Source organism: Scophthalmus maximus, chromosome 1 (genome assembly GCF_022379125.1).
Source record: "Scophthalmus maximus strain ysfricsl-2021 chromosome 1, ASM2237912v1, whole genome shotgun sequence".
Classification (NCBI taxonomy): domain Eukaryota; kingdom Metazoa; phylum Chordata; class Actinopteri; order Pleuronectiformes; family Scophthalmidae; genus Scophthalmus; species Scophthalmus maximus.
This window is the reverse complement of record NC_061515.1, coordinates 29,857,501-29,885,269: the sequence shown is the minus strand read 5'-3', so window position 1 is coordinate 29,885,269 and position 27,769 is coordinate 29,857,501. Positions and strand designations below refer to the sequence as shown.

At 43.9% G+C, this 27,769-nt stretch overlaps 4 protein-coding genes and 1 long non-coding RNA gene across 8 annotated transcripts in view; 2 read left to right on the top strand and 3 right to left on the bottom strand.

The window, feature by feature from the left end:
• The first annotated feature begins 11 nt into the window (after positions 1 to 11).
• Positions 12 to 4,925, top strand: LOC118309551 (secretin receptor). The gene is made up of 13 exons (XM_035631812.2): positions 12 to 412; positions 490 to 589; positions 942 to 1,058; positions 1,392 to 1,498; positions 1,798 to 1,907; positions 2,037 to 2,169; positions 2,404 to 2,557; positions 2,638 to 2,698; positions 2,781 to 2,850; positions 3,236 to 3,327; positions 3,565 to 3,703; positions 3,796 to 3,837; positions 3,915 to 4,925. Exons 1-13 carry the CDS (start codon positions 371 to 373, stop codon positions 4,098 to 4,100), a joined length of 1,353 nt encoding a protein of 450 aa, XP_035487705.2. The 5' UTR covers positions 12 to 370; the 3' UTR covers positions 4,101 to 4,925.
• A 70-nt stretch (positions 4,926 to 4,995) lies between these two features.
• On the bottom strand, positions 4,996 to 6,976 carry dbi (diazepam binding inhibitor (GABA receptor modulator, acyl-CoA binding protein)). The gene is made up of 4 exons (XM_035632123.2): positions 6,768 to 6,976; positions 6,577 to 6,694; positions 5,522 to 5,584; positions 4,996 to 5,377 (listed from the first exon to the last, which is right to left on the bottom strand). The coding sequence occupies exons 1-4, from the start codon at positions 6,771 to 6,773 to the stop codon at positions 5,295 to 5,297; spliced, it is 270 nt and encodes an 89-aa protein (XP_035488016.1). The 5' UTR covers positions 6,774 to 6,976; the 3' UTR covers positions 4,996 to 5,294.
• Positions 6,977 to 8,070: 1,094 nt separating this feature from the next.
• On the bottom strand, positions 8,071 to 13,779 carry steap3 (STEAP family member 3, metalloreductase). 3 transcript variants are annotated; one of them, XM_035631710.2, is made up of 7 exons: positions 13,696 to 13,779; positions 13,081 to 13,134; positions 12,756 to 12,989; positions 11,812 to 12,078; positions 11,150 to 11,677; positions 10,445 to 10,609; positions 8,071 to 9,281 (listed from the first exon to the last, which is right to left on the bottom strand). In XM_035631710.2, the coding sequence occupies exons 3-7, from the start codon at positions 12,972 to 12,974 to the stop codon at positions 8,994 to 8,996; spliced, it is 1,467 nt and encodes a 488-aa protein (XP_035487603.1). In that variant the 5' UTR covers positions 12,975 to 12,989; positions 13,081 to 13,134; positions 13,696 to 13,779; the 3' UTR covers positions 8,071 to 8,993. The 3 variants fall into 3 exon arrangements, with proteins under 3 accessions (XP_035487603.1, XP_035487612.1, XP_035487617.1); XM_035631719.2 differs by lacking the exon at positions 13,696 to 13,779 and adding an exon at positions 13,310 to 13,689; XM_035631724.2 differs by lacking the exon at positions 13,696 to 13,779 and adding an exon at positions 13,386 to 13,689.
• A 4,191-nt stretch (positions 13,780 to 17,970) lies between these two features.
• On the top strand, positions 17,971 to 19,696 carry c1ql2 (complement component 1, q subcomponent-like 2). The gene is made up of 2 exons (XM_035632059.2): positions 17,971 to 18,844; positions 19,441 to 19,696. The coding sequence occupies exons 1-2, from the start codon at positions 18,245 to 18,247 to the stop codon at positions 19,618 to 19,620; spliced, it is 780 nt and encodes a 259-aa protein (XP_035487952.1). The 5' UTR covers positions 17,971 to 18,244; the 3' UTR covers positions 19,621 to 19,696.
• Positions 19,697 to 23,185: 3,489 nt separating this feature from the next.
• The window catches only part of LOC118309733, a 101,505-nt gene continuing 96,921 nt past the window's right edge, over positions 23,186 to 27,769 (bottom strand). Inside the window, exons 4-6 of one of the 2 annotated variants that reach the window (XR_007029905.1) lie at positions 26,707 to 26,778; positions 23,661 to 23,785; positions 23,186 to 23,521 (exon numbers count right to left, since the gene is read on the bottom strand). This is a non-coding gene — a long non-coding RNA (uncharacterized LOC118309733). Of the gene's footprint in view, positions 23,786 to 26,706; positions 26,779 to 27,769 lie in introns of both variants that reach the window. The other variant, XR_004793577.2, reaches the window with a different exon arrangement.

The following is a 27,769-nucleotide window of genomic DNA, read 5'->3' as shown; positions in this document are numbered from 1 at the left end:
CAAAATAAAAGCTTGTAGTATCAAAAACACTGGTCTGTATTGTTACACACATATTATAAGCAGAATACATGAATTAAAGTTTTTAATACACTACACGTCTGTTGCTAAGCGACACTTTTCACACCGATGCACGTTTCATTTCCCGAGCGCAGGTTTTATTTTGAAACAGACGACAGGACGCTCCCCTTTAACTCATGCTCATGTTAACCTGATGAAAGAAGTTAATCCGATTGTCCCGCGGAATACAATGCAGTTATCACACGGCGCGGCAGGATGCTGCGTCGTCAATCGGATCAGGTCGGACGAGCAGCTCGAGGTCTGGACCGCGTGAGTCCCAGTTGATGGAGAGGAGAGGAACCTGGTCAACACGATGAAGAGAGTTGGACTCGTAGGAGTGTTGCTGCTGCCGCAGGTGAGAACACACACCCACGGGTCAGGTAAATGTTAAATAAGAATAAGAATCATTTAGTCTTTTTTTTTTTTTTTAAGGTTAAATCCTCATCAGCTTGTCATCCTCACGTTGATCTTGTGAAAGAAGAAGAGAAGTGTGTGACAGATGTTCGACTTTATGATTCACACAAAGCAACGGGTTCGTTTTTAAAACTTCATATGTCACACTTGTGAATAAAAAAATGTGATTCATTGTTTTGTTTTTTTTACTGCTGTATGAAAAGTTACATTGAGAAAAAAATGTAATGAAATATGTGAATGAAGTTGATATAAATCTGCAGAACTGTGATGCAGTGTTTCAGTGACATCTAGTGGCCGTTTGACATAACGCAGCCAGAAACATAAATGCTGACAGAATATTCCAGATGTGATGGTTTTAGTTTATCCTGCAATTTGGAAAAGAAAGCATATTTGAGTGACTTTTCATAATTTGTCTCCCTCATGTCCAAACAATCAAAAATCAAAAATAAAACGTGTGATTTCTGTTTCAGAAAACAACAACATCAGCGTTCACTGTAAGGGAATGTGGGACGACCTGAACTGCTGGCCTCCTGCGGCTCTTGGGGAAACCGTCTCTCAACCATGTCCCGAATTTTTCAATTCAGACGGTGTGAGACACACACACACACACACACACACACACACACACACACTCACACTCACAGACACACACACTCACAGACACACACACACACCCAGACACACACTCACAGACACCCATTATGTATACACCATCGCACCAGTTAATTATTCTCCCAGGACACTGGTTTGTTTTCAGGACATGCGACAGCTTCTCACACTCTGGATCTTCATCCAAACATTCAGCCATAAAGTGAATGTGTGCTCAGAGACACCGAGGCAAACACAGTGAAGTGCTACATCATTTATTTCCGGGAGGTGAGAATGGTGGATTATGGCTATTGATTATCGCCGCTTCTCAGGGACAGTACATCGCAACTGCACCGCCAGCGGCTGGACGGACCCGCTGGTCCCACACGAGGACGCGTGCGGCTACGCTTTCAACGAGACGCTGCACTTCCTTGGAGAGGTTGGTGGGATTTGAAATACATATATATTTATATATATTGCCCAACTATGATGAATAAAACACAACCAGTGATGCACAAACAATTGTAGGACTTATAAATCACTATAAATGGTGTTTCTATGCATCCCAGCAACACGCTCTACCCCAATCGCATGATTTCCCAAATTCTTGGCTGCAATATTATATATAATCAGAAAATAAAGTGTCAGCAGCTATAGGCAGGCGACTATACGTAAAAATTAAACTGTTCCTTTGTCCCTTTACTGTCAAATGACACTTGTTCTCTTTCATTTGTTCAGGCCTCAGATTCCCATTTGTACTTCTCCTACGTGAAGACCATGTACACAGCTGGATACACTCTCTCCCTCGTCTCTCTCACCGTCGCCATCACCATATTCTGCCTGTTTACGTAAGAAACTTCTCATTATTATCCAATCAGACACTGGCCCTTCATCCGCGTCATGTTTGAACCTGCACCTGAAAACTGAATAAGTATATAATAATGTGTAATGTGTGTGTGATGTTGTCATTTCCTCAGGAAGCTGCACTGCACCAGGAACTACATCCATATCCAGCTGTTCGTCTCCTTCATCCTGAGAGCCGTCTTCATCTTCATCAGAGACTCTCTGCTGTTTACTAATGAGGAGCTCTACCACTGTGACTACTACCCGGTGAGAGGAGATGGGCGGCGAACACCATTTCACATCAACTCCTTGTGGAAAAAACAAGAATAATCTTTGCTAAACGTCATTCATATATATACTTTTCAAAAGAATCAAACAGTCAAATCATTGGGTTTAAAAGAGAACAAATAAAATGGCGCAGTAGTGTTTTTTCCCCAGAAGGTGGTGCTGAGGAGAACAAGCTCACCTCGTGTGTCCTGTCGTTCTGTTGGTGACCACCAGGTGGCGTGCAAGGTGGTGCTGATGTTCTCCAACTACTCCATCCTGGCCAACTACAGCTGGCTGCTGGTGGAGGGCCACTTCCTCTTCACCCTGGTGATCCGCTCCTTCTTCTCCCTGAAGAAACACCTGGTCTGGTACATCGTGCTCAGCTGGGGTACGGACGCAAAAACTAAAACCAGAATATAGCAAATAATTTGGGGATTTAATTTGAAAGATTCATTTTTAATCGCACAGGTTTACCAGTGGTTGTTATCGCCTCCTGGGGATGTGCCAAGTATTTTTATGAGGACGAAGGGTAAGTCAATTTCACTCCTTCATATTAATAATGTGAATCGTGAAGACTGATTTTACATTTGGTTCTTATTTCTTTACGAAAGCTGTTGGGAAACCAGGAGCCATGAATGGATTTGGTGGATACTGCGAGTGCCGGTTCTTCTGACTATATCTGTAAGAAAAACATTTTTTTAACTTTAATTTTGTACTAAATTCATCTTTTTACTTTCTAGTCAATATCAGCATCTGGTTACCGGTTGCCTGGCAACCTCTCAGTGATGACAAAACACCAGGAAGTGACTCCATCTAGTAGAAAAAGAATAAGTGATGTAGAAAACTCCACCATTAATAACTTTTTGGTTTTGCAGATTAATAAAAAAAGATGTCTTGTGCAACGAGGCAGAGTCAGGCCAGCTCTTTGCCCCCGTCCCCAGTCTTTATGCTAAGCTAACAAACATGGAATCAAGAAAAGTGAATAAGCATTTTTTTTGTTCCCCCCTTTTTGTGACAAAACAGTTTTTCCCAACAATTGTGTTCTCACAGGTTTTGATCATTTCAGATGAATCTGGTCTTTTTCCTTGGAATTCTGAGGATTCTGGTGAGCAAGCTGAGGATGCCCGACGCGCAGAGGAATGAATTCAGCCAGTACAAGTGAGTGGTCGCTGCGTCACACTGTCTGGTGTGTAACGTTGAGTTCAGTGGTTGTTTCTGTTCGTAAAAATCTGAATGTTGGAGGAAAAGGCCCTTGATTTTTCCCCGGGGGAAGAAACTTCTTGATATTTGAAGCTCAATTTTAAGTGGTTTCCATGGCAATCGTTTCGATTTAGATGGAGAAAGACATGCTTTGGCACATCGGGTATCACCTGACATATTCTTCCCTTCCACCAGGAGGTTGATCAAATCCACGTTTTTCCTGGTGGCTCTGTTCGGCCTACATTACATCCTGTTTGTGTTCTTACCTGTTGAAGTCAGCAGCCTGGTCTTCAAGATCTGGACGTTTGCAGAGTTGGCTCTGTCGTCCACGCAGGTACGTCAGCTGAAACATGCGGTGAGCTCAGAACAGTGATGGACACATCTACACTCACTGACTGCGTCTTTCTCGCCCTCGTCCTCTCTCAGGGTTTCGTCGTCGCCGTGCTTTACTGCTTCATGAACGGAGAGGTGAGACCTTAGGAGGTCCTACGCCAAATGTGGGAGTTTCTTTTGAATAAGAACCTGTGACCTGTGTGACCTCGCAGGTGCAGCACGAGATCCAGAGGAGGTGGAGGAGGTGGCGGCTCGCCCGGCGCCTGCCCAGTCGGCCCCGGCAGCTTCACGGCTCCATCAGCAACAGCGCGTCGGCCCACACTCAGGTGTCCCTGCTGCCGTGCTCCGTGGGCAGCCCGCCGGCCGCCGGACTCCCGGGCAACACCGTGGACGCGTGAGTCCGGTGGGGAGCGAGACAAAGGATCCATGAAGAGAGCAGACGGTCGACCACTGCAGCTCGACTGTTCAATACTGTAAAATGATATGTCTGTTTTTATTTTGATGACATAAGGATGTCACCTGCACAGTGGAGGCCCAGGACCAGGATCTCTTATATAATCTGACATTAATTAATAATTTATCTTTCATTTTGAAAAGAATTAAGACTATCGATCCACTCCCCAGAGTCATGAGGATACGCTGCAAAGTTAAGACAGTAGAGTGTTTGCCCTTAATATGGTGATAAATAAATAATAATCTTTTCTTTTTTAATAACTGGGATTTATCCAACTGCTCATGTTCTGTCCTGCAGATTGAGGATGTTTCCTCCGTCTCAAAGGATTCGCTCTGTCCAACAGCCAATAGCAGGGCTGGAGGTTATCTTACAGAGAAGGAGCATCTTACACACACACACACACACACACACACACACACACACACACACACACACACACACACACACACACACACACACACACACACACACACACACACACACACACACACACACACACACACACACACACACACACACACACACACACACACACACAGGTCAGTATCTAGGCAAGAGGTGATGTCGTCTTGTGGTAGAGGTGATAGTTAGACGACCAATGAGGGGACTACAAGAAGGGTTTCCATGGATACACAAGACACGATGGGGTTGGGATGACTACTACGACGGGGGGACTTTTTGGGGGCACTGCACCGTCCACCTGTGGCGTGTCCATCTAAATATTTCCCCAATTCTTTGGGTATCTGAATAAATACTTGTGTGCAAGACTTGATGGTATTTTTCTTTGAGCTTGTTGGATATTAAGTTTTTTTCTTTGCCGGAGAGAAAATGTTTTCATGTGAGGTCCACAGATTAAGTCTTTATTTTTCACAGGCAGTTCTGTATAAAGATGCTCTGACACTGTTTGAATATCAAAATATAGACTGTATTTGCTCTTTGAGAAGTAGGTTAATAATAGAGGAAACATTTGGCAGAGAAAAGTGGAGGCTGGATTCCATCAGCTTCTCCTCCAATCCCACATTATGACTTTACACATTTGAACAAGGTGCCACTGATCGTAGAAGCGGGGGGAGAAACTAAAGGGCGAACTCCGGTCTGTAGTTCCCAATGAAGCTTTCACAGTGGAACTACAACAGTGTCATTGAGTCTCCATTCCATATTTTTCCTTTAGCTTCTCCACCACATCAACGTAGGCGGCCATGGCGTCCTCTTTGGACATGCCTGTTGATTCAAAAAACAGAAAGTAAATAACTAAAAGTCACAATTTTTTCAATGTGTGCCAATTTTTGCTTCGTTGAAACATCATCTTTGTTAAAACTACATCTGTTTGACATGTAACTCATTATTTAATATCATTTTTTTTACCTTTCTTCTCGTTCCATGCGTCCCATTTTCCTCTTCCGATGAAGTCCAGAAACCCCGGACGATCTGTGGATGTAAAGTCAACCATCAATAACTAATTCAAACTGTCAAGCAACTCGACAACAACAAAATAGATTTTTCGCTGCTGCAAAAAAGAAAACTCCACCACAAGTAAAAGTACTGTATCATCTGAGTAATATTAGCAAAATATACTTTAAAGTAACAGTACGTATAATTGTCTTCATGACTGATCTCAGGTCACTGAGGTCACGTCCTGACATGATCTATGAATTTGGGATTTAAAGTAATTTGGGGTTGAGGGAATAACTTTACATTTTAGAATTAAAAACCTACATCATAATTAATTTAAGGACAATTCCAGCATTTTTTGTTTACTTTTAATTTGATCAATGAATATGTAAATAAATGATTAAACATTTTTCTCCAGCAGAACATTGAGATTATAAAACACTTTAAAATGTATTTAAACCTTAATTTAGTGGATTAAATATGGCGATGGCATTACAGGTGGCGTTTTAAGGATTAGTAATAAGTGTTTTTGTTTTCATCCTGGCCATGACCCTGAATATTATATATTAGTGGAATATTGCATTAATATATTTGCAGCATGTAACTGTTGAGGTTCACTGTGGTGAAGATAATTCAAACATTTTACAGCTGCAACTTCTAATCCACAAAGTAAGTCAAAGTTGTCAAACTCGTTCTTGCGTTAATAGACAGTCCACCTCTGAGCAGGCGGACCCTGACTCGTGATGAATGTGTAGTTATATAATACCATATTACAAATCTGTAACTGTATTAAGTTAAATCTGTCAAATAAAAAATGTAAACGATAAGAAGCAAATGAAAAGAAACACGTGGCCTCGCCGTGAACTCATCAGTGTTGGTTTCACCCACAAACTCGTCCGACCTGATTTCAGTCTCGACTCCACCCAACTTCTGGTGCGATCGGTTCGAGACGTCTCCCCGGAACTTCTACTGCCAGATTGAATATTAATCATAATCATACTAATACTGGTGATGCGTGTCACACTCACCGATGTTGACGTCGCCCACCGTCGCCTGCTTGTAGAAGCCGTACAGCGCAGACATCTCGTCTTTGCCGGGTCGCTGCTTCAGCACCGTCGCCTCATGCGCTGCTTTCTCAAAGGTTTCCTGTTGGGGAGAGAGAGAAACTTCACCGATCCAGGCGTCACAATCGGACGGGATGAGCGGGGGTCGTACTCACAATCATGATGTCACACACGCGCCCGTGCTTCCCGAAGACTCGTCACCTGTCAGCGGTTTGTCCGACTTCACCTGGACGGACGTTGTCCGCGTCTCGCAACCGGATGGGTCTATCAGGAGAACTGGCTACCGGATGGAAAATGGCGGCGCCGTCCACTTCTATAGGAAATGCTACATCCGGCGCTGCCTCCACATATGTTATAGGCTAATGCTTACTTTTACCGGAAATGACTTCTTCTTCGCTGCTCCAAAGCAGCAGTTGCGCTGTTACTCCCCCATGAGCGAGTACTGTCTATAGAGAGGCGAAGAAGAAGTCATTTCCGGTAGTGTAGCATTAGCCAGAGCTAGCGGAAATGTCAATATACAGAGTAAAGGTTTTTTAATTTTCTAAACTGTGGCTGAACATTGAGTTTTAGAAAAATGAATTATTTATTCATAAATTTATTTATGTTCTCTTTCAGTAATGACTTTCAAAATGAGTTCTATTCTAACAACAAATGCAGTAATCACGACTTCCTACATGGGTTAGTAACACAGCTGTTATATAATATATTTTATAGGTCAATTCTTAATGCTCTGGTATTGGATCAGTGTAGAATGGCAATAAATGTTTGTTTTTTAAAGGACGCAACATTTGTGTATGAAAAAAATTAACGAGAAAATTCGATTAATATTCCAAAATTCTAATTTCCTTGTTCTCCATTTGAAGACCACATTTTATAATATAAGAAAAAGGTTAATGATTATGAGTCATCCAAGGTCCTCGTTAGTCTACAGGAGAAGACGAGATGCTCTGTGGTTTCAATGTCTGCCTTACACAAAGTGCAAATATTTGAAATACAAATTAAACCTTTGATGTAAGAAGTCATTGCTCAGATACTGACATACCTCGAAAGGTTCCTGGCCTCCGAGAACTGTGGGGCGGAACTCGCCTCTGACTGGAAATCATGGATGCATTCATACAGAAAACAGCGACTATCAAGCTTACTTTCAGTCAAACATCAAAATCTCTTTACATACATTTAATAACAAACCACGAGGATTTTTGAGAACTGATGTATTGATAGAGCTGCATCAAACTGTGTCTCCTATTTCTTAATGCATATAAAAGATAAGAACAATTTAAACTTGGAGTGACAAAGGAAATATTACTGATCGCCACAAGATGGCAGCATCCACATTTTAGAATATGTGGTGGCTTCACAACAGTCAAATCTATAAAAATGAAAGATTTATGTGTAATAAACCACTACCACTACTAAACTGTTTCTCAAGACCCAGAGGGAAAAATATTGAGTGAAAAATTGTAGATAAAAGTGCTTTATTCCACTTTCTAGAATCATCCTGTTGAAATCTTTACATTCACATTTTGGTGGTAATAGACACTAATGTAACATTTTAATTTAGACTCAGAAAAACATCCATCAGGTGACACGATCATCTTTGGCAAAAACACGGTTGAGATTAGTACAACACAATGAAAATAAATAAAAAGTGATATGTTAAATAAAATAAAAAATAAAAAAACAGCTTCAGACTCTGGGACTGAATAACACTTGAGTGAGGGTCTGTAAAGGAAATGGTGTGAAAATGGTACAAATGTTGTAATTTGCTGAAGGACTTCCATTCCATCTTAATATTGTTTATATCATTTTTGATAAATTGTCAAGAAGGGCTGCAGTTCACAGGGAAAGTCCAAAGAAAATATGAATAACGCTGGGGTTGTTTTTTTTATGTACAGTCCATAACAGTTTGATTTAAATATGAGAGAAATTTAAATTTGTTGTGTAAAAAAACTACACACTGACAAGAAATAATATGAAACCTGTTCAAATCTGGATTTGGACAAAAAGTGGACCACGGGATGTGTTGAAGGTGCAAGCTGAAAAATAAAAGTTTGAGAATACACGAGTGAAGAAATCTTATTATTAAGCAGCTGCGCTGCTCCACTGATAAATTCTTCAGCAGGTTCAACAGTGAGATGAATAAATTAGGCCAGAAACTAAAACTCTCCTTTAGTCCTGGGTTGAAACAAACTCCAGAGTATTGACGGGACATAAGTCAAAAGAATTAGGACAGTGACGTGAACAGTCATAATCACAAAGCATAGTGCATCAAGGCCAACCGCTCGATTGGTAAACTACCAGCTAATCTGTGAAAATCCGGCTACAGAAACCAGCTTGTAAATGTATAAATGATTCATCATCTACCTATCATCTACTATCCCTCACACGGCGCTGGCGTCCTCCAGCCTGTCGTGGCAGCCTCCGTCCGTCAGGGTGAAGCGGATGTACTGGCTCCGCTCCCAGCCGCGGCGGATCTGCCGGAGCCGCAGCGCCACGCAGGGCAGGACGAGAGCCAGGCGGCCCAGCAGAGCCCCGAGCGGGAGGATCAGCACCAGCAGGAAGGTGGGGGGCAGGTAGAACCTGTACTGGTCCCAGCTGAAGGCTCGGTCCCAGCCGAAGAGGAGTGTGTGGAGGGTGGCCATGAACAAGGCACCGTAACCTAGAGTGGACTGCAGGAGGGGAGAGACCCAGACGTTAATAACATCGTGTCCCCAGCAACAGGCAGGCGGGAGTTTGTTTTTTAGTTCTTATTTTTTTGTGGACTTGAACAAGATTACAAAAATGTACCAGTTTTATCTGACACGTCTGTGAACCAGGAAAACTTGGGTCACCAACTTTCTCTTTAGGTCTGAGATTAGGGATTAAAACTAACCTGCTGCGCATTTTTTCCATTTCTGTAAAGTAAAACTTGTCATATGATGGGAATGTGTTTTATCACTATTTTGGCCTTTTGAGTCAGAAACATTTTTAGGGGAAATTAAAAAAGGGTTTGGAGTTTACAAATAAATTACTTGTCTTTCTGATGAGGAATAAAAACAATATAATAACTCAAAGTTAAACTGTGAACATCTACTTCTCCCTCTCTCACTTACATCACTAGGAGTAAACATAGAAAAGTACTACTGTATTGATGGAAAGCCTAAAACATTAAATCATAATTTAGAAGCCATAATACATCACTATATTTTGAGAGGAATCAGAAGGAAAGAAATTACTTTTATATTTTCTTTCCATCACGGTCCTAAATGTAATATACAACCACCTGTTCTGGTGAAGGCATTAGCAAATTACATTGCAAACTAAAAAAATATTTTGATTTATATCAATTATCGTTAACAGGTCAGTTCCCAAATATGTGGACATGTTTTCCAAAAGAAGGTTTGGTTTTGAAGGGGACAGAACAATTACATCTACCTCTCTCTCTCCTTCTCTCACTCACACACACACACACACACAGATATATATTTGTATAAACAAAACAAATATGCATGTAGATTATAATACCCTCATGAACACACACGTCCTGCAGCTGTGGGGAGTAAAGTGTAGTAATGCCGGGTAGAAAGCTGCTTTCCATCACGTATGGTCTCGGCACATGACTAATCTGACTGTCACGGGATTACAGGAAGATGAAAGCGGGAAAAAACCCAGTTCAGACGGACCTCGAGACCGAGGAGAGGGAGAGGAAGACGAAGAAGAGAGGAAGAAGTGTGAGTCACAGCTCTCCTGAAGTCTCTGCCACAGCATAAATCTGGGGCAGCTGCAGGACGACACAGTGTGTCTACACATCGGCCTGACACCTGTCCGTCACCGTGTCGAGCGGAGTGTGTACCTGAATGAAGCTGAACTCCCTCCAGTTGACAGCGTTGGCCACCGACGGCAGCGACGTGACAGCCAGCAGGGAGAGCAGCCCGAGAGCCATGATGCCCACGGAGAGGTACAACTCCATCCGCCACACCTCCTCGTCCACCCACGAGTCCTCCACCCCCTGCTTCACCTGAACCACGAACACAACAGTGAGTCCAGGGGAGATTAAGATCCGTTCAGGATGAACTACACATGTTAGTAAAATAATCAAGGTGTAGGTATAAAACTGGGCTGATGAAAGCACAACAATAGTACCCAGATTCAATTTATGTGGACACACGTCAGCTAGCCGTAAGATTCGAGGGCAGAACCTTCTCACTGTGGAGGAGACCACTGCACCACGTGTCGCCCGTGTAAAAAATAAGCTTCTATATCATGATTACCAATTGCGACGCAAAGGGGACCAAAATAAAAATAGAGAATAGAATCAGGCCCAACATTGAACCTTGAGCTACATCGCAGGTCAACTTCATTCGAAGCGGATGTGGAGTTGCATAGGAGTTACTGATACGAGTTTCAAAAGTACGTGAGCTGACAATGTGGACTATGTCATGCTACTTCATGCTAATATCATGCTACCAAAGAGAAGCAGCTGTCCAGACTGTAAGAAAACACAGATTGCAGATGAAAATGACCACCACGTCGGCACTCGTCCACTTCGTCCTCTCACCTGTTTAAAAGCGGCGGTGAGCAGTTTGTAGCGAGCAGACTTTCTCATGGGAAGACTCAGGCTGTAGACGGCATGAAGAACTGCACACAGGAAGCTACACAGTCCAAACTGCTTCCTCCTGGTCAGCCAGCGGTCCAGCCAGTTGGGGAAGAGACTGTACTTTGTGCCTCGCCACAGCTGGAGGTAAGAAGCAGAGAGACCGGGCAGGTAGACCAGCGCCAACATCACCAAGGCCACGGAGGGAAGCGTGACATTGACCGTTTCGATGGGCATTTTGTAGAAAACACTCTTCCTTTCTGTGATGTAGGGATGCAGGACGTCACGGGTGAAGTTGTACAGGTAGAAAAAGATGAACAGGGCCAGGGTGCAGAGGATGGGAATGTGCCAGGAGGGAAACAGATAGAAGGGGATGTTTTCGATCTCAAGAGACGAGGAGAGGAAGCCCATGTCGACGGGGACGAAGCCCATCCTGCGACAGAGCTGCGTCACTGCGCTCTTGGCCTTGTGATGGTCACTGCAGAGGAAAACCTGAAGAGGAAAGATAAAGAAAAACAAAGTTCAGAGGTCATCACTAAATTCTTTTATCCCCTGAACTCCCTGAATCTTGTTTTTCCCCAAACACATTTGATTTCACATCACTGGACCTCTATGACGCGTCCCACCTGTCTGCTCCCATCCCGAGGGCCCGTCTGGAGCGTCCAGGCTGAAATGGTGTTAAACCCTTTGACCACAAAACTCTCTGGAAACAGATCGGCCAGCTGTTGGGCATTGGAGGGCCCATCCCGGTTGATCTGCAAACCATTGCTGACGTCCACCAGCGTCTTCCCCGCCAGCGCCGGCTTCAACTGCGACAGCGTGGAGTGGTGCTCGGGGAACACGGCGACAAACACCAGGTCGGCGTGACCGGCTGCCTCCAACTGGGACATCACCTGGAAGACAAGGACGGAAATGCTCAGGAGATGTTGTACGTGAAGAGGACGGGATGCATGTTGGAAACACATTGTAATAATCAAAGAAACATTCACAACAATAATTATTTAAGTCCTATTTTTGGCAACTTTTGTTGAGTCTGTCAAACATTTATTATCATTATTAGTAGTAGTAATTGACTACTAAACCAACCACCAGCTGTTTAGATAATCAACTACTCGATTGAGTAGTTTTTAATGAAAGAAAGTCAAACTTCTTTCCTCTATGACAGTAAACTGAATATCTTTGGTTTGTGGACAAAACAAAACATCATCAACTAATCGACTAATTAAGAAAATAATCAGCAGATGAATAGGTAATAAAAAAGGATCGTTAGTGGCAGCCCTAGCACGCATTGAAACATAAATATTTTGAATTGAAAATATAAGAAAGATGGATTAAAAGCTTCGTTCTGTTCCCACTGCGATTATCTATTCGGTCTGCATTCTGGATAATGACAACACTTATTATCGCTGGTGGGAAAAGTCTGGGTGAAAACATAATTATAAACAATAAGTGGAGGAACAAAAACAGCAATTACATGTTGAGTATAAATGTGTGTGTGTGTGTTTGTGTGTGTGTGTGTGTGTGTGTGTGTGTGTGTGTGTGTGTGTGTGTGTGTGTGTGTGTCAGTCACCTCGGCCTCCTCGGGGAACAGGGCCGACAGGCGCTTTGGGTTTCGACTGCCCACCACCACTTGGTAGCCGGAGGCCACGAGCCTTCTGGCCAGCGAGCGGGAGAAGTCGCCCGTACCCAGGATGCCGACCACCGGAGCGCCGGGCTCGGACAGGGAGGCTTCGAGGTGCCTGGAGCCTCCTCCTCCTCGGACCAAAGGCCTCGCCATGTCATCAGGCATAATGCACTGACAACGCTGCAGGGACAAGTTCAGATTGTTATTATTATCATTTACATAATTCATCTACTGTTTTCTACGGTTATGTTAAAATCTCACTGTCATTTACTTATTGAAAACTGCTGGTTCAGTCTGGACGGTTATGTTTCATCCAACATGGAGCCTGAAATAAAAAAAAAACAATAGTTAAAGTTTAGGAAATAGTATTCTCACTATCTGTCTCAGCTGACATGTCCTCTTCATCCTATAACAGAGTTTACACTGGGACCAAACACAGTAACTTTGGACATTACATAACTTTATGGATACACATTTAAACTAGTCAGTCGTGAACTCACCAGCAGAGGAGAGACTCATAAAGGAGTTTTATAAAAGTGCTCCTTTGATATTCATATGTATAAAAAAATATAGTACCGAATTCAGCAGAAAACCTCCACGCTTCAGAAACACGCTCCCGTTTTGCTCTGCCGGTCTTTAAACTGGATTGGCATGAGACCAAACTTTAAATCGACAGAAATCCAGAGCGACTTCCTGTTCACTCGTGTGTCCTTGGCTTGGCGCGCGCGAACTTCATTCGCGAACAAAGTTCTCTTCCTTCACGCGCAGCGCGACACCAGCGACCACAGAGCGACATGAGGGTGAAACAGCATCTTACATTTCATAAGTTAGCTCCTGTTGACACTGAAAGCGACGGAGTTTAACTTGTTTACTTGAGACTACTCACCGCGCGCGTCTCCGCTCGGTGGCCAACGACTGCGCTTCTTCTTCCTGATAAGGTGACGCAACCGCCCAAAGCCCCGCCCTGGACACGCCCCCAACGTGTGTACAGAAGATAAAGCACAAAAAAATTCAAACACATGAGAGCAAGAAGAAAATACTAATTATTATAGTAGCAGGAAGAAGAAGATATAGATTATTAAAATAGAAGGAAGAAGAAAATATAGATTATTAACATAGAAGGAAGAAGAAGATATAGATTATTAAAGTAGCAGGAAGAAGAAGATATAGATTATGAAAATAGAAGGAAAAAGAAAATATAGATTATAAATGTAGCAGGAAGAAGAAAATATTGGCGAGAGAGAGCAGCAAATGAGAAGAAACATCACAAAAAAGGAATAAATGAGTAAACATGCAAAGAAATAGAAGAAATAGAAATAATATATACAGTGTTAACAGTTCTGTATATATTTGTGCCCTGTGGCACCGCACAAATTAAAGGAACTGGTGTGTGGTGATGATGAATCGCCATGAAATTTTAGGCTGACATTTGTTTTGTCGTTTTTTTTTTTAGCTTATTCAATGCTCATGAGCCACTGTTACGCCAACACCAGCTTGTTGTGAGCATGTTAGCATTTAGCTCAAAGTGTAGCCTCACACAGCTGCTAGCATGGCTGCAGACTCTTTAGCATAACAAGAGTTTTAGCTCCGTCTCCAAAACCACCGCTGGCATTGTGACTAGATATATTAATTTGTAGATTCCATTTCTTTTCTTCCCCTGGATCCCTGATGTGGTGGTGTGGTGGTGTGGTGTGTTTTATGAGCCGGCCCTTGGGATTGGAATGAAAAAGCCAAAGCGAAAAATTGTGCTAAAAACATGTCTGACTGCGGGTTACGCCCTGTCAACATGACTTCATCACGTCTGCCTTTGCCACTCGCTAAAGGTTGAACGTCCCCCGGCTCACAGTGCTGCAGCAGTGTCACCACACGCAGACATGTATTCACAACCACACACACACACACACACACAGACACACACACACACACACAGACACACACACACACACACACACACACACAAACACACACACACACACACACACACACACCAAATGCATGCTCTCCTCCCCTTTCTCGTTCACCCTCTCTCTGCCATGTCTGTGTCCTTGAAATGCATATGTGATTTTGAGTTTCCTAATTGATAGGTATTGATTACTGGTGTAGTGAAATCAGCTGAAGTCATTCTGATCCACGTGGGGACAGAGTCCAGCTTGTTGCTCTCTTTAAAATAAAATAAAAAGTTAATAGAATGAAATTAACCCACAAATCAGAGACTTGTAAATAACAAACAAAGCAACATCAAGAAGCTGAAGAGGCCTCGGTCTGTTCAATCCTGATTCACAGTGTGTAAATGGGTTGGATGTGAAATACTGTGGCAAGGTCATACACAGCTAGGCGCGGTGGACAGGTACAGTACAGCTGCGTTAACGACTGTCAGGACGTCACTGTCAAAACGTTACATGGACCGAGACATCTGTCCGAGGGCAGAGGTGTCGCCGCCGCCGCCCTCCGTCACGGGATTAGGGTCACATGCGGAGACAGGAGCTGATGTTGCAAGTTCCCGTCCGCCGTCTTGTTGTTTGTTCAGTGAAAAGGTTTCCGCGTGGATTTACAGTAACGCCCTGTGACATTTTAAATAATGAAATGCTGTTTCGCTGACCACAAAACTAACGAAATGAAGGGGATTCTCGTCCTCTCTCTGGCGACCTTGGGGCAGATGTTTATCGGAGAAGTAATTAGAGGGTTGTCATCACTTTCTTCAAGGCGGCCATGACAGCTCAACGTGTTGGAGCATAACTGATTACATTCAATCACGGTATTTAAATACAATTCTCAGGTATTCTCCTCCGCGACTTTCTACTGAACTACATACGAGAAGGAACTATTGTACTTTTTACTCCACATGTATTTGACAGCGAGCTCCAAGTAACTTACAGTTACATGTAAATCTGACCATGGATTATATCTTTAAAATCTTTAAAACCTTCTCTTCCATTCTTGAATGGCTGCACTTTGAGCTTCTTGTTCTCTTTCTTGAACATCCACCAAACAACGGCACAGGAAGACGTCCTCTCCTTACATTCAGATGAAAGTCTGAGGCCAGCTAACGACGGACTGACTCACGTCTCTCACCATATGGTCCATGTGCATCACTATCGTGCAGTGGTTACTAGAAACCCTGCTGCGCCGCAGGGCAGGAGGATCTCAACAGCTCCAGTGCGCAGTGTGGACAGTGTGCCGTGCATGGCTCGCCATCGCCTAAAGATGCAGTTCACTGTACTAATCCCGAGTAAAGGTCATTTCTGCAGCCGTGCAGGAGAGTAATGTGCTCCATGTGCCGCTCTGCATACTTATTTTTAGGGTGTTTTATTTCGCAGAGGATTGTTGCATTGTTCATTTCAGGGAGCTGTAGATATATATGTATATATATATTTTAGAAATGAAATCTCAAACATGACAGGATATTTCCACATCCTATCCTCGATTTTCATTTTTCCTCATGTCTGCTCGTGCCCCGTCTCACCTTCAGACCCGGCTGCAGCCATGTTCTTGGGGGTTAAATCTGAGCTGAGCACAAGTAGAAATTGCTCAGAGAGCGGTGGTGGCGTTGGGGGGGGGGGGCTTCAGCTAAGCCTGGTGTGCGGCCTCTGAAGATTTCTACACGTTGCCTTGAGCTCTAAAGCCTCTGTTGTAGATGTGGAGCCTCTGCACCAATTCCAGGTGCTTTAGCTCCCAGCCCCAGGGGTTTCAAGTATTTCTGGTCCTTTGGGGGAATTTTTTTCAAAAGGACAAAATCTATAGATGCTTTTATTTTCAATGAGCACGGGCCGTCTTCATCGAGTGTTTCAAACAAGCTCGAACTCTTCTCAGGCATTAATATGAGTCTTATTCAGCGGAGAACAAGTGCTTTGTGGCCTCATGGAGAAAAAAGGGGCATTTAAGACACATCTGTATGCAATAGAGTAATGATTTCTTGCACACGGCAAGAATTTTAATTGGTTGGAGAATCTGAATTCAAGGCCTGTGGCGCTGCACTTGGTGAAACAAGACATCAAATATGTCCCTGCAGCCGGGGAGCTCGGGGCTGGAGGTGTCGACAGAGTTCAGACATCTCTGGTCCATTCCCAGTATATATTATCTCCCCCCTCCCTCCGCCTCCAGACTCTGTGTATGTTAGTGCGTAGTGACCAACGCAGCTGGTCAGTTGATGTCACCAGAAGTGATCCTGCCCTCAGCCATTTGGTTCTGACTTTGAAAAGACCCTGCATTGGTCCTATAGTCAAATATTCAGCCACGTATTCAGCTGCTGAATCGGACTATAACTCTGATTAATAATAATAATGTTGATAATAAAATAGTTGACGTCTTTAATTCATTGTTTCTTCATATTTATATTTGGTTGCAGTCATACAGAGACAAGTCGGGACAATCATCTGAAAGCTTTTACAGAAACTGATGCATGTCAGATAAGTGAAGAAAAATATAATGATTCTATCACTGATTTATAATTTGTCACATGGGTTAGAGTTGGATATAAATCCACATTTTTATAACTGAAGAATTTATGGATCTGTGTCTGAAACCGTTTATATCCAAAGGGGAATGGAGGAATAAATTCTGGTCCTAATGTATTCCACTCATAAGAAACCTACATAAACGTCTCTATACCGTGGAGATTTATGTAAAATAAATATGCAATCATGTGGCATTTTAAGGATATGTATATATGCATGGATTGACACTTCCAACGTATAGGAGCGAGATGTTTTTCTACATGAGTGTTTTTTTCCCGCTGAATCATATTAAACCATCGAGGGCTGTGTTGAATAAACATTGCAGAGATGGGCAGACATATGTGACACAAGCAGACTTCTACTTTACGCACCGGCTTTGCCAAGATCATATTGTCAAGTCAATCAGAACCAACGAGCGTGCTTCCTGTTGACAGTGTGGAAAATAAAAGCCCGATTGATATAGATGGTGATTCTTTTCTTCTTACGTCTAATAACAGTTAGGTCGTTCGTCTGAGGCAGTGGTAGAAGAGGTATTCAGATGATTTACGCATCACAAATATGAAATAACACCACTGCGAAGAAACTGTCGAACATTCTTTACACTCTTCTATTTCTCTATATGCCAGCTCCTCTGCAGGCTATCGTTTTAACTTGTAGGCTGTAAGCTCTGTTTTCCGGTCTCATCACTTCTACCTTGGACAGCCGGACGCAGCTGGACGCGCGCTCCGTTCCATCCAGCCCAGACGCGCCCCCGCTCCCCGGTCACAGCCGCTGCCCAGGGGCTCGGAGCCACCACAGCTGGTCTGGACCGAGGGATGCGCACTTCAATTAACTTCACCCTTTGTTTTTTATCGTGCTGAAAGGCCCCTGTCCTCCGTCACGATTCCCCCCCAGGGCGGCTCCACGGATTTTCTATCGTCCATCTGTCCCCGACCCGTGCGGAGGAAGTGGTCGGTGCTCTTTCTGGTGACCGCCGTCGCGATGGTCTTGCTGGCTCTGGTCGTCGCTGTCCCGATACTGCTGCTCCGCACCCCCGAGACCTCCGCTCATTACTACGAGATGATGGGCACCTGTCGGATGGTTTGCGACCCGTACACCCCCAAACCGGGAGGTGCCACCGCCATGGAGGTGATCCAGAACCTCAATGATGTCGCCCCGCAGCCGCCGATGGCGCAAGGCAGTCGCGGGGACCCGGGGAGACCGGGGAGACCGGGACCAAGGGGCCCGCCGGGAGAACCGGGACCTCCGGGGCCGAGGGGGCCGCCGGGACAGCGCGGCAACAGTAAACTCGCTTTCCCCGTGATAACCGGAGCTGCGGGGGCAGAGACCGCAGACACCGACGGTGTGAACTCCACGACCAACAGCTTCAAGATCGCGTTCTACGTCGGTCTGAAGAATCCGCATGAGGGATACGAGGTGTTAAAGTTTGACGACGTGATTACAAACTTGGGGAACCACTACGACTCGAGCACCGGGAAGTTCACCTGCCATGTGTCCGGGATCTATTTCTTCACCTACCACGTGCTGATGCGGGGGGGAGACGGAACCAGCATGTGGGCCGACTTGTGCAAAAACGGACAGGTACTGAAACCGAATAATACCGACCAGTTCCACTTGTGTCATTGTTTGAGTTCAGTCAATGTAAGTCCAAATACGCATTTTACGCACAAAAAGCGCACAGCAGCCTCCTCGGGCTTGATCGACTTTTTCGCCTTAACGCGCGTCATATAACTGCATATTGGTATTATTCATATCTTTAATGAACTCAGAGTAACATCAGCGATATTTCTGGTCCAATCCAACATCGTATGAATGCTCTGATTGTCAGTGGCGCTCATGCGTAAATTCCGTTTGGATGAGTGTCTCCAGCTCCGGCTGCAGGATGAGGAGTCAGACATGAGTCTCATCTGTCCCTGTCACTGTTTGTTATAGGTGCAGACATTCAGACGCAGATGAGAGATTAAGTCAACATTTATTTTTATTCTATTCAAAGCTGCTGTTGTAATTTAATCCATTTGAATTTAATTTAATTTGAGTTAGTCATGTAGGACAAACCAAAATCTACTGCTGCTTCACTTTGCCCCTGAGGTCTACATGAACTTTCCTTCTCACTTTCTATTTCTGTTGCGTTCAACGAATGCTCACTGCAGGGAGTCGTGTCCCCTTGTTCCCTCCAGGTTCGGGCCAGTGCCATAGCTCAGGACGCAGACCAGAACTACGACTACGCCAGCAACAGTGCCGTGCTGCACTTGGACTCTGGAGACGAGGTCTACGTCAAACTGGACGGCGGCAAAGCTCACGGGGGCAACAACAACAAGTACAGCACCTTCTCCGGCTTCATCTTGTACCCCGACTAAACCCGCCGCTGCACGTCCATGGACAGTGAACTGAAAATTGTTTCCAGTAAAGTATGTGGTCTAAATATGTTTCTCTTCTTTTGAAGACAGGTGGGGGGGGGGGGGGGGGGGGGGGGGGGGGGGTGTCAGAGGAAACGTTTAACGACCACTGATTTAGTGAGATATTGTTTCTATTTGTATCTGATTTGGTTCAACAGTGGACTGCTGTCATCAGTGAATATGTAATACCATGTTATTTAAGTTCCTTTGAATTAAAGTGAAGACCTTCTGGCTGCTTACAGGCTCACAGGTACAGTACACTGGGCTGAAATGTTTTGATCCTAAATGAAGGAATTGAGCGAAAGTCAGATCGGTGTTTGGCCTTAAAGGTCAACTGCAATATCAATTCATTTCAATGGACTCTGCACAATTACTGGATTCAAATACAGACTTGAAGCTAAATTTTACACCAAGCTCAATTTGAATCCACTCATTTGCAGCTTTAATCCAAAACAAGCCATCTTTAGAACAGAGAGATGAAGGGGTCCAAAATGGAGGAAGCTAGCATGCTGTAGCTAATGCAGCTGCAGTTTCACCTCTCAAACTTCAACACAAAAGAGAGAGTATCAATATTAACGAAACACAAGTCAATAGTGCAAATGTTCTTTCGGAATTCTATGTGGCTTAATGTCCCATTAGCAACTACGCTAAAAAGCTTGACCGACAATTATGAAGCTAGCTAGCTAAGAGCAGCGTGTCCCCTCTCTGCTGTTGATCTTATTTAGATGAAATGTCGTAGAAAGCTGAGAAAACTGAATGTGAGGGGGAGTAAACATTCAAGTGTAGAGACAACAGACAGAAGTTAATGTGACTGACACGTGCTAGATGCTAATTAGCATGACAGCGGTTAGCTCGGCATTTACTGGATTTTACAGACCCTGGATTGTTTTTCTTTGTGCCACCTTCCTGGCCTTTATGACACATCCATGTCAAAGAAATATGATGTTACGTGTTTATTTTAAAAGCCCAGTAATGGTAAACAAATGAATTGTACATGGACTGTAATTATAAAGCACTTTCTTTGTCTTATCAACCACTCACAGCGCTTAAAACTACGAGTCATCAGGGGTTCAGTGTCTGGCCCAGGGACCCTAGGAGCCAGGGATCGAACCATCACGATCCGCTCTACCTCCCGGGCCACACTCTCCAATTTGATTTTGAATCTTTTTATCCCCAAATTTCCTCGACTGGATCAGTGAGATTCCAAAAGTTCTGACCTTGTACCTTGGTGGCGACAGCGAGAAGAATCGTGGTGCGTTCGGCCGTGTCGTCGTATAATGACCCAAATAACAGCAAAACGAAACTTTCAGATGGATGTCACCGAATGATACAGAATCATTGATATATTTTGCTCTCATATATGCCAATAAATATTGTTTGACAAAAAGTTTGCACCGTGTGAACATGTCTGTGTGAAACATGCACGGGGGGAAGTTAGAGGAACAGAAGAGGCTTTCAGAGTCATCGGGACAGTTGTCGTTCATGATTTCAGACGTTTGTTGTTCACGTCAGAGCTCCATGTTTTCTGTGAGCAATCAGCCTGGAATCCATCTGAACGTGTCTCGTGTCTCGTGTCTCGTGTCCTACAGGTTCCGGATGAAATGTCCTTTGCTCCACTGTAGCTCGCAGTCCTTTTCAGTCAGTGAGCCGTGGACGACATTTTGCTCTCCGGCGTCCAGTGAGGTGGACTGAAAACCACTGTGGCTCTATATCTCTCTTTTTTTTAAAACTACATCGTGTTCCTCACATTTAATTATATTGATTACATCACACGCAAACAAATCCATATCCACAATCCACAAAATCCAGAGTATGGACCTTCTGTAAAAGGAACATTTTTGCAATGCATGTCACTGCTATAACCAATATTTAGGAAATGAATGCTTTTCTTTTAGGCAATACAGCAATATATCATTGCCTGTCAGGTGTGGTGACGATAAATATGAAGCGTTAAGGCTCCGAGACGTCATCTTAGATATTCTCAGAGTTAAACTGGCTGCGAGTCCGTGGCTGCCGGCTCCTCTGTTTCACTTCTGATTAACTTGTCCTAAGATCTGGGAATGCTGTACCAGACTCAAATATTGCTGTAAGCCTTCATTAAGATGATGGCTGTTGTGTGTGTGTGTGTGTGTGTGTGTGTGTGTGTGCTTTATTTTCCTCTTGCTCATCCCCTCAGGAACACACAAAAACAGCTGTTTACACACCCCTCCTGTCAATTTAAATGGAAATCATGTAAAACAAATATTAGCATGTCTGGTTAGATAACCCTCTATTAAGGTGCAGGCGGATTCTTCCCCTGCAGCCTACGAACTAAGTCTGTCCTCCCCAGGACGGAGTGTGTTGTTCTTCAGCTGCTCCGGGAAGAAAGAAGAAAAAATCAACAACTGGGAGACAGTTGTCGTCACACTTTTATTACAAAAATGTACAAGTTGTGAGCATATATAGTAACTGGACTTGGTTGTAGATACTAGAGACGCTTCTACTGTCTTCATCATCTAAGATAAGAATAAGATGAAAACAATAAAGGACTGGGTCCATATTTATGAGGGAGTCGTCTCTGAGAGGATATTTTGAAGTGTAAGATAACTGCAGGGGTTTACAGCAGAAATAGAAACATATTTGCTTAAACTAAATTGTGACGTTAAAGCTGATTGCACAGTGTGAAGGCGATGGAAAAAATCCCACCATCGCCTGGAAGTCTTGTTCCACGATATTATTCTCTTGGCCACTGGAACGCGGTTGTCGAGGAAAAATGACGACTCGGTTTACGGCACAAAGGAGCCGCTATTGTTCAGGGAGGTTTTGAGGAATGTGAACAGGGTGCGATGTGATGTGATGATGTCACCAGCGCCACTGTTTAAAGATCACGACGGTCGAGCAAAGGCTCTCGGCTGCAGACGCATTTAGGATGAAAAGTGGAGCCGCTGACACCAACTGAGACATCAGCAGCAGTATGTGTCAGAGGCTGCGAGACAGATGCTCACACACACTCTGACACACTCACACACACACACACACACACACACACACACACACACATATTACAGTGCGATGGATGATCGCGCTGCTCCATCCCCCTAGTCTGGGTGACAGTGAGGAATCGCTGACTGACAGAGAGAGTGGTGAAATGTTCTGATGGACGAGATAAGTAGGACAAAGCCTCACACACACACACACACACACACAAACAAACACACACTTATTTGTGTTCAGGGGGATCTAGCTTGACAGGCAGCTGAGCAACAGGCATCATGCTGGAGTAATGATAGCATGTCACCAGGCAGTGTGTCGCTGAACTCTGAGTGAGCGAGTGTGTGTGTGTGTGTGTGTGTGTGTGTGTGTGTGCGTGTGTGTGTGTGAGTATGAGTGTGTGTGAGTGTGAGTGTGAGTGTGTGTGTGTGTGAGAGTGTGAAAGTGTGTGTGTGTGTGTGTGTGTGTGTGTGTGTGTGTGAGAGTGTGTGTTTGTGTGAGTGTGTGTGTGTGTGTGTGTGTGAGTGTGTGTGTGAGTGTGTGTGTGTGTGTGTGTGTGTGTGTGAGTGTCTGTGAGTGTGTGAGTGTGTGTGTGAGTGTGTGTGTGTGTGTGTGTGTGTGTGTGTATTTTGACGGCTGCAGCTGCCACCTTCATTAACTACGACTTTTTTCTAATTAAATCCTGTGGGTCTACTCGTACAATAGAGTTTAAACGGCCTGAGCAGACGAGCCCACTGCCCGGACGTCTGATTCCAGCGAGAGCGCGATGGCCGTGTGTCGCCGTGAGAAAGTGCAGATGACAAAGCTCTCGGCACAGGCAGCCAATCATCGGGACATTTTAACACCCCGGCCCGTTCTTCCCCTCCCTGCGATGATTGATCCACGTTCATGTCTGAGATGCAAATGCCGCCGTGACATGAGGAAAATTTAAAGAGGGGAAAAGTGGAGGGAAAGCGGCAGAGAGGGTGAAAGGCCAGTTACTGTCATTTCTCTTTTCAGCTGAATTAATATCAGTGTCTTGTATTTCTCACTTGGTTCATGGAGGAGCCACATGCTGAGTGAACAGTGGTTGACGCAGTGAGGACGCCGGGAAAACCAGCTGAGGCTCCAGGGAGTCACTGCGTCTGGGAGAGACACAGCTCCGGCACATCACTCGCTGTGGGAACACAACAATATCGCTTATAGAGATCCAGAAATTCAATGGTCAATGTTTTAGTCCCAAATGGGAAGATGAAAAACGAAAAAACAAAACTGCTTCACGTCTAATAAATGTCAAATCTTTGGAGCTGATGCACATTTATTGTGTCTTATGTCTCATTTTGTCTGTTGTAAACGTCTCTGACGTGAACCTATAAATGATATACAGCTCAAAAGATAACAATAGTAAGGAAACTGCGGGATGTTATTCTGAGTATTTCCATTCATATGTTTAGTAACGATTCAGCCAAGTGCTGAGTCACTTCATCTGTCGGTGTGAGCGTTGAAAATCTCCCTCGGTGGTTTGAATCGGACAAACGAGGGAAACGGAGAGAAGCGAAGGAAGAATGAAAAAGAAAAACATTGAGGTTGAGGAACATGGAGGTTAATGATGGAGAAGGAAAAAACAAAAGGCAGATTTACCCCTTAAAGGGTTTAAACTCCGGGGTTGAGATCATTCGGAGAATAAGAAAACAATTTCCTGCTTCATGAACTCATCGTCTGTCAAATAATGAATAAATGAATCAATGAGTACATTGATTTTTATCCATTATCAGTCACCAGCATCATTTATGGTCAAACTCTACTTTTTAAATGTGACTATTTCTCTGTCCTTAAACTAATCGTCTTTGGGTGTTTGGGACCAAACAAGATAACTGAATATGTCGCACTGTGGGAGATTGTGATGGCAAACAATTAGGAACCTAATCAGGAAAACAAACAGCAGATTAATCTTTAATTAAAACAATAATTAGCCGCAGCTCTAACACGCTTGTATTGGCCAAAATAACAGAGAGAGAGACGGAGGAGCATCCCATAACTTTACAGACATGTATTATATTCAATCCTGAAGCAATAAGTACTAATGTAAGTGTAATATGATTATTAAAGGCTTTAAGAAGGACCTGGAATTTGCACTGTTTCATGATGTTGCTGAAGAGATGGGTGAAAAATATTGAAATATGAATGTACCGACATCTTTAAATAGCAAGATAAATCTATATGAAGACATTATTGTAGCTATAAAAGTCTAATTTTGTGTCCGTCAAACTTCACCATGTAGCATCCCAGATTTAGATTTTTTTTTAAAACCTTAAATCCCAGATTAACTCTTGCAAGACAAAGCCAATTATGTTTCTATCTTTGTGAGGACATGTATTTTCCATCTGTCATCCGCACAGTTGATTTGCAGGCAGGCGGAAAAACAGCCCAACTGTCAGAGACACATCGTCGTCTTGTTCTCAGCGACGGGCCATAACGAGAGGCTAAAGGAGACTATGCGGAGATCAATTTCACTCACACACACATTCTCACACACACACACACACACACACTTGATCCCTAATCCCGTCGACCATCATCCTCCTCTCCCTCCTCCACTTTCTCTCGCCCCCTCACATTGTCATTATTCACGTCCCGTTTCCTTCCTCGCTTGTCATGACACACACGACTTTCAGAGCCAATCAAATGCTTCCGCCGTTCACCGCCGTTCACCTCCTCCCTGGTTTGAAACCCTCCATAAAATCACTTTTGCTCGATTGTCGTTTCCTGTGGATTACTCGAACTGTGGAAACAAAATGTCCCTCATCTGCCAGCTTTCAAATCCGATAATATCTTATCCGACGTATCATTAATTTATCGCCGTGTCTCATGAGGACGCTTTCAAATCCCACGTCATGCGATCTGTCAGTTTGTGAATATAAAGGGAGCAAAGGTTAAAGAAATAAGTCATTGGAGCAGGTGGCTCTTATTGTAACAAGGCCAGTGAAGACTATATCTTTCATCTCTCCTCCGGCTGGTGACAGTGACGGGCCGAGGATGCCAGATGAGAGAGACCATCCTCAGAGAGTCGACTGAAAGGTTAGAGTGGCCCCAGGCAGCATGCCTGATTAGGACAAGCACACACACACACACACACGCACACACACACGCACACACACACACACACGCGCGCGCGCGCTGCATACGCTGCAGGATGTTTTTGACGAGTGTCACTTGTGTTTAAAGAGTCACACAAAAACACAGATGACGCTTATGAAGACGGACAGAGATGTGGAATTTTCGGAATTTTCTAAATGACGTAATAATCGTCATGGTAAATGGACGATATTTATATGGCACTGCTCTGGTCCAATTGACCACTCAATGCACTTTACAGTACACGTCACATTCATACACTGCCAGAGGCCACTTAGGGTGGAGTGTCTTGCCCCAGGACACATCGGCATGCGGACTGGGGGAAGCTGGGATTGAACCGCGGACCTTTGGGTCGGTGGACGACCGACTCCACCTCCTGAGCCGCAGCCACATGTAGCTTCACTACATCGTCTCTAGTCTCTAGTCTCCGTCAAGAAGATAACAATCACTGCCTGGTGCAGACATTTGAGCTTCGCTCTGAAAATATACTTTACCATAATTTGATAAGATGCCCTGGTTACGAAATAAAACTAATAATCAAACACAAAGCACACGCTTTGAGCTAAATGCTATCGTGCTAACAAGCCCACAGGGACAGTTTTATAACACCAACGTTTGCTAATTAGGGTCGACATTTCTATACAGAGCCCAATTTCTTTAAATACATATTTCAAAGCAACGTTGTGCAGCAGGAGAGCGATGGCTAATTTAGTCTAACGCGTCTGCATCGATTCAATTTGCCAGTCGCTCGGCGGGGCCCGTTTGTCATCACCTTAAGCTTTCACAAACTTCTCAGCGCGACGTAATAAGACTGAGGAGCAATTTGTCCCCCACTTCTCATTAGGACCCGTTGGAGATCCTCCAAAAGATTAATTATTTATCTGCATTAATATCCCCTCAATTATTGATGATAGGTGAGTGTGTGTGCATGTGTGCGAAGGCCAAAGATCAGCGCTCCTTTACCTCAGCTTCCCTGCTGATTAATGGATGAGGGAGAGGAGCCCTTCATGTATTATTACTGGGGAGAGCCTGGACCTTGGAAAGAGAGACAGACACACAGAGAGAAAACTCAGTGAATGATAATCATCGTTTAGTATGCAAACATGTCCTCTGTACATTGCCGGCATTCTAATATTTGAAGCGTACGGACGAAAGTGACGGGATTGAAATCGTTAATTCCTCCCTGATTGTGACATCTCTTTAGGATTTGTCTCGCGTCGCCGCGGAGCTACTTAAATTTGACACCTGTGGCGCAAAGTTATGAAATGTCAAACAGTGAGAGAGAAGAAAAAACAGTCGATCCAATTACTGTTTTTTACAAACTCTGTGGAGCTGCACTCCTTACTCTAGGTCCCAGGAACTCTGGACCCTGAGAAGTTCCTGGGGCTAAAAGTTCAAGGTTGGACAGCGGCTCAAAAAAGGGCAGTTCCACTGAGTTTTCTACTGTATTCTGTATTGGCAATAAAGCTCATTCAAAACAGCCGAAACACTCGACTTAGAGTAAAGGAACTATTTTGACGAGACCAGTTTGACCGGTTGAAATAAAACACTGAAGCACTCGACACATCTTCAGCGTCAGAGATGAAAGAAAACTATTGTTTGCACACAGGACGTGAACAGTGGTGTCGTGTGTGACGGTGTTTCGTTGATCCATCTAAACCCAACCGTCTCTTCCAAACGCAGACTTAATCATCCTTTACATGACATCAGCCGATATATTTATTTATATTTAAATGAAAAAAAACCTTTGTGTTTGGTTTTATGATCTTTGATGCCAGTTATGAAGGAAGAGACAGTTTCTAAAACAACCACAGTGGACACATCCCATCCAGTTGTTTCTGATGTTACTCTGACATCTAGTGGACATGCAGGGTAGTGCAATGATACACTGACCTGTTGAAAAGAGCTGATGTCATGGAAACATACAAAATCTGTTTCTACTTATAATCATTACAAAAAATGATTCATGTAAAATCCATGTATTTACTGTGTGTAAAACAAAAATTGTTTTAAACATTAAATATGA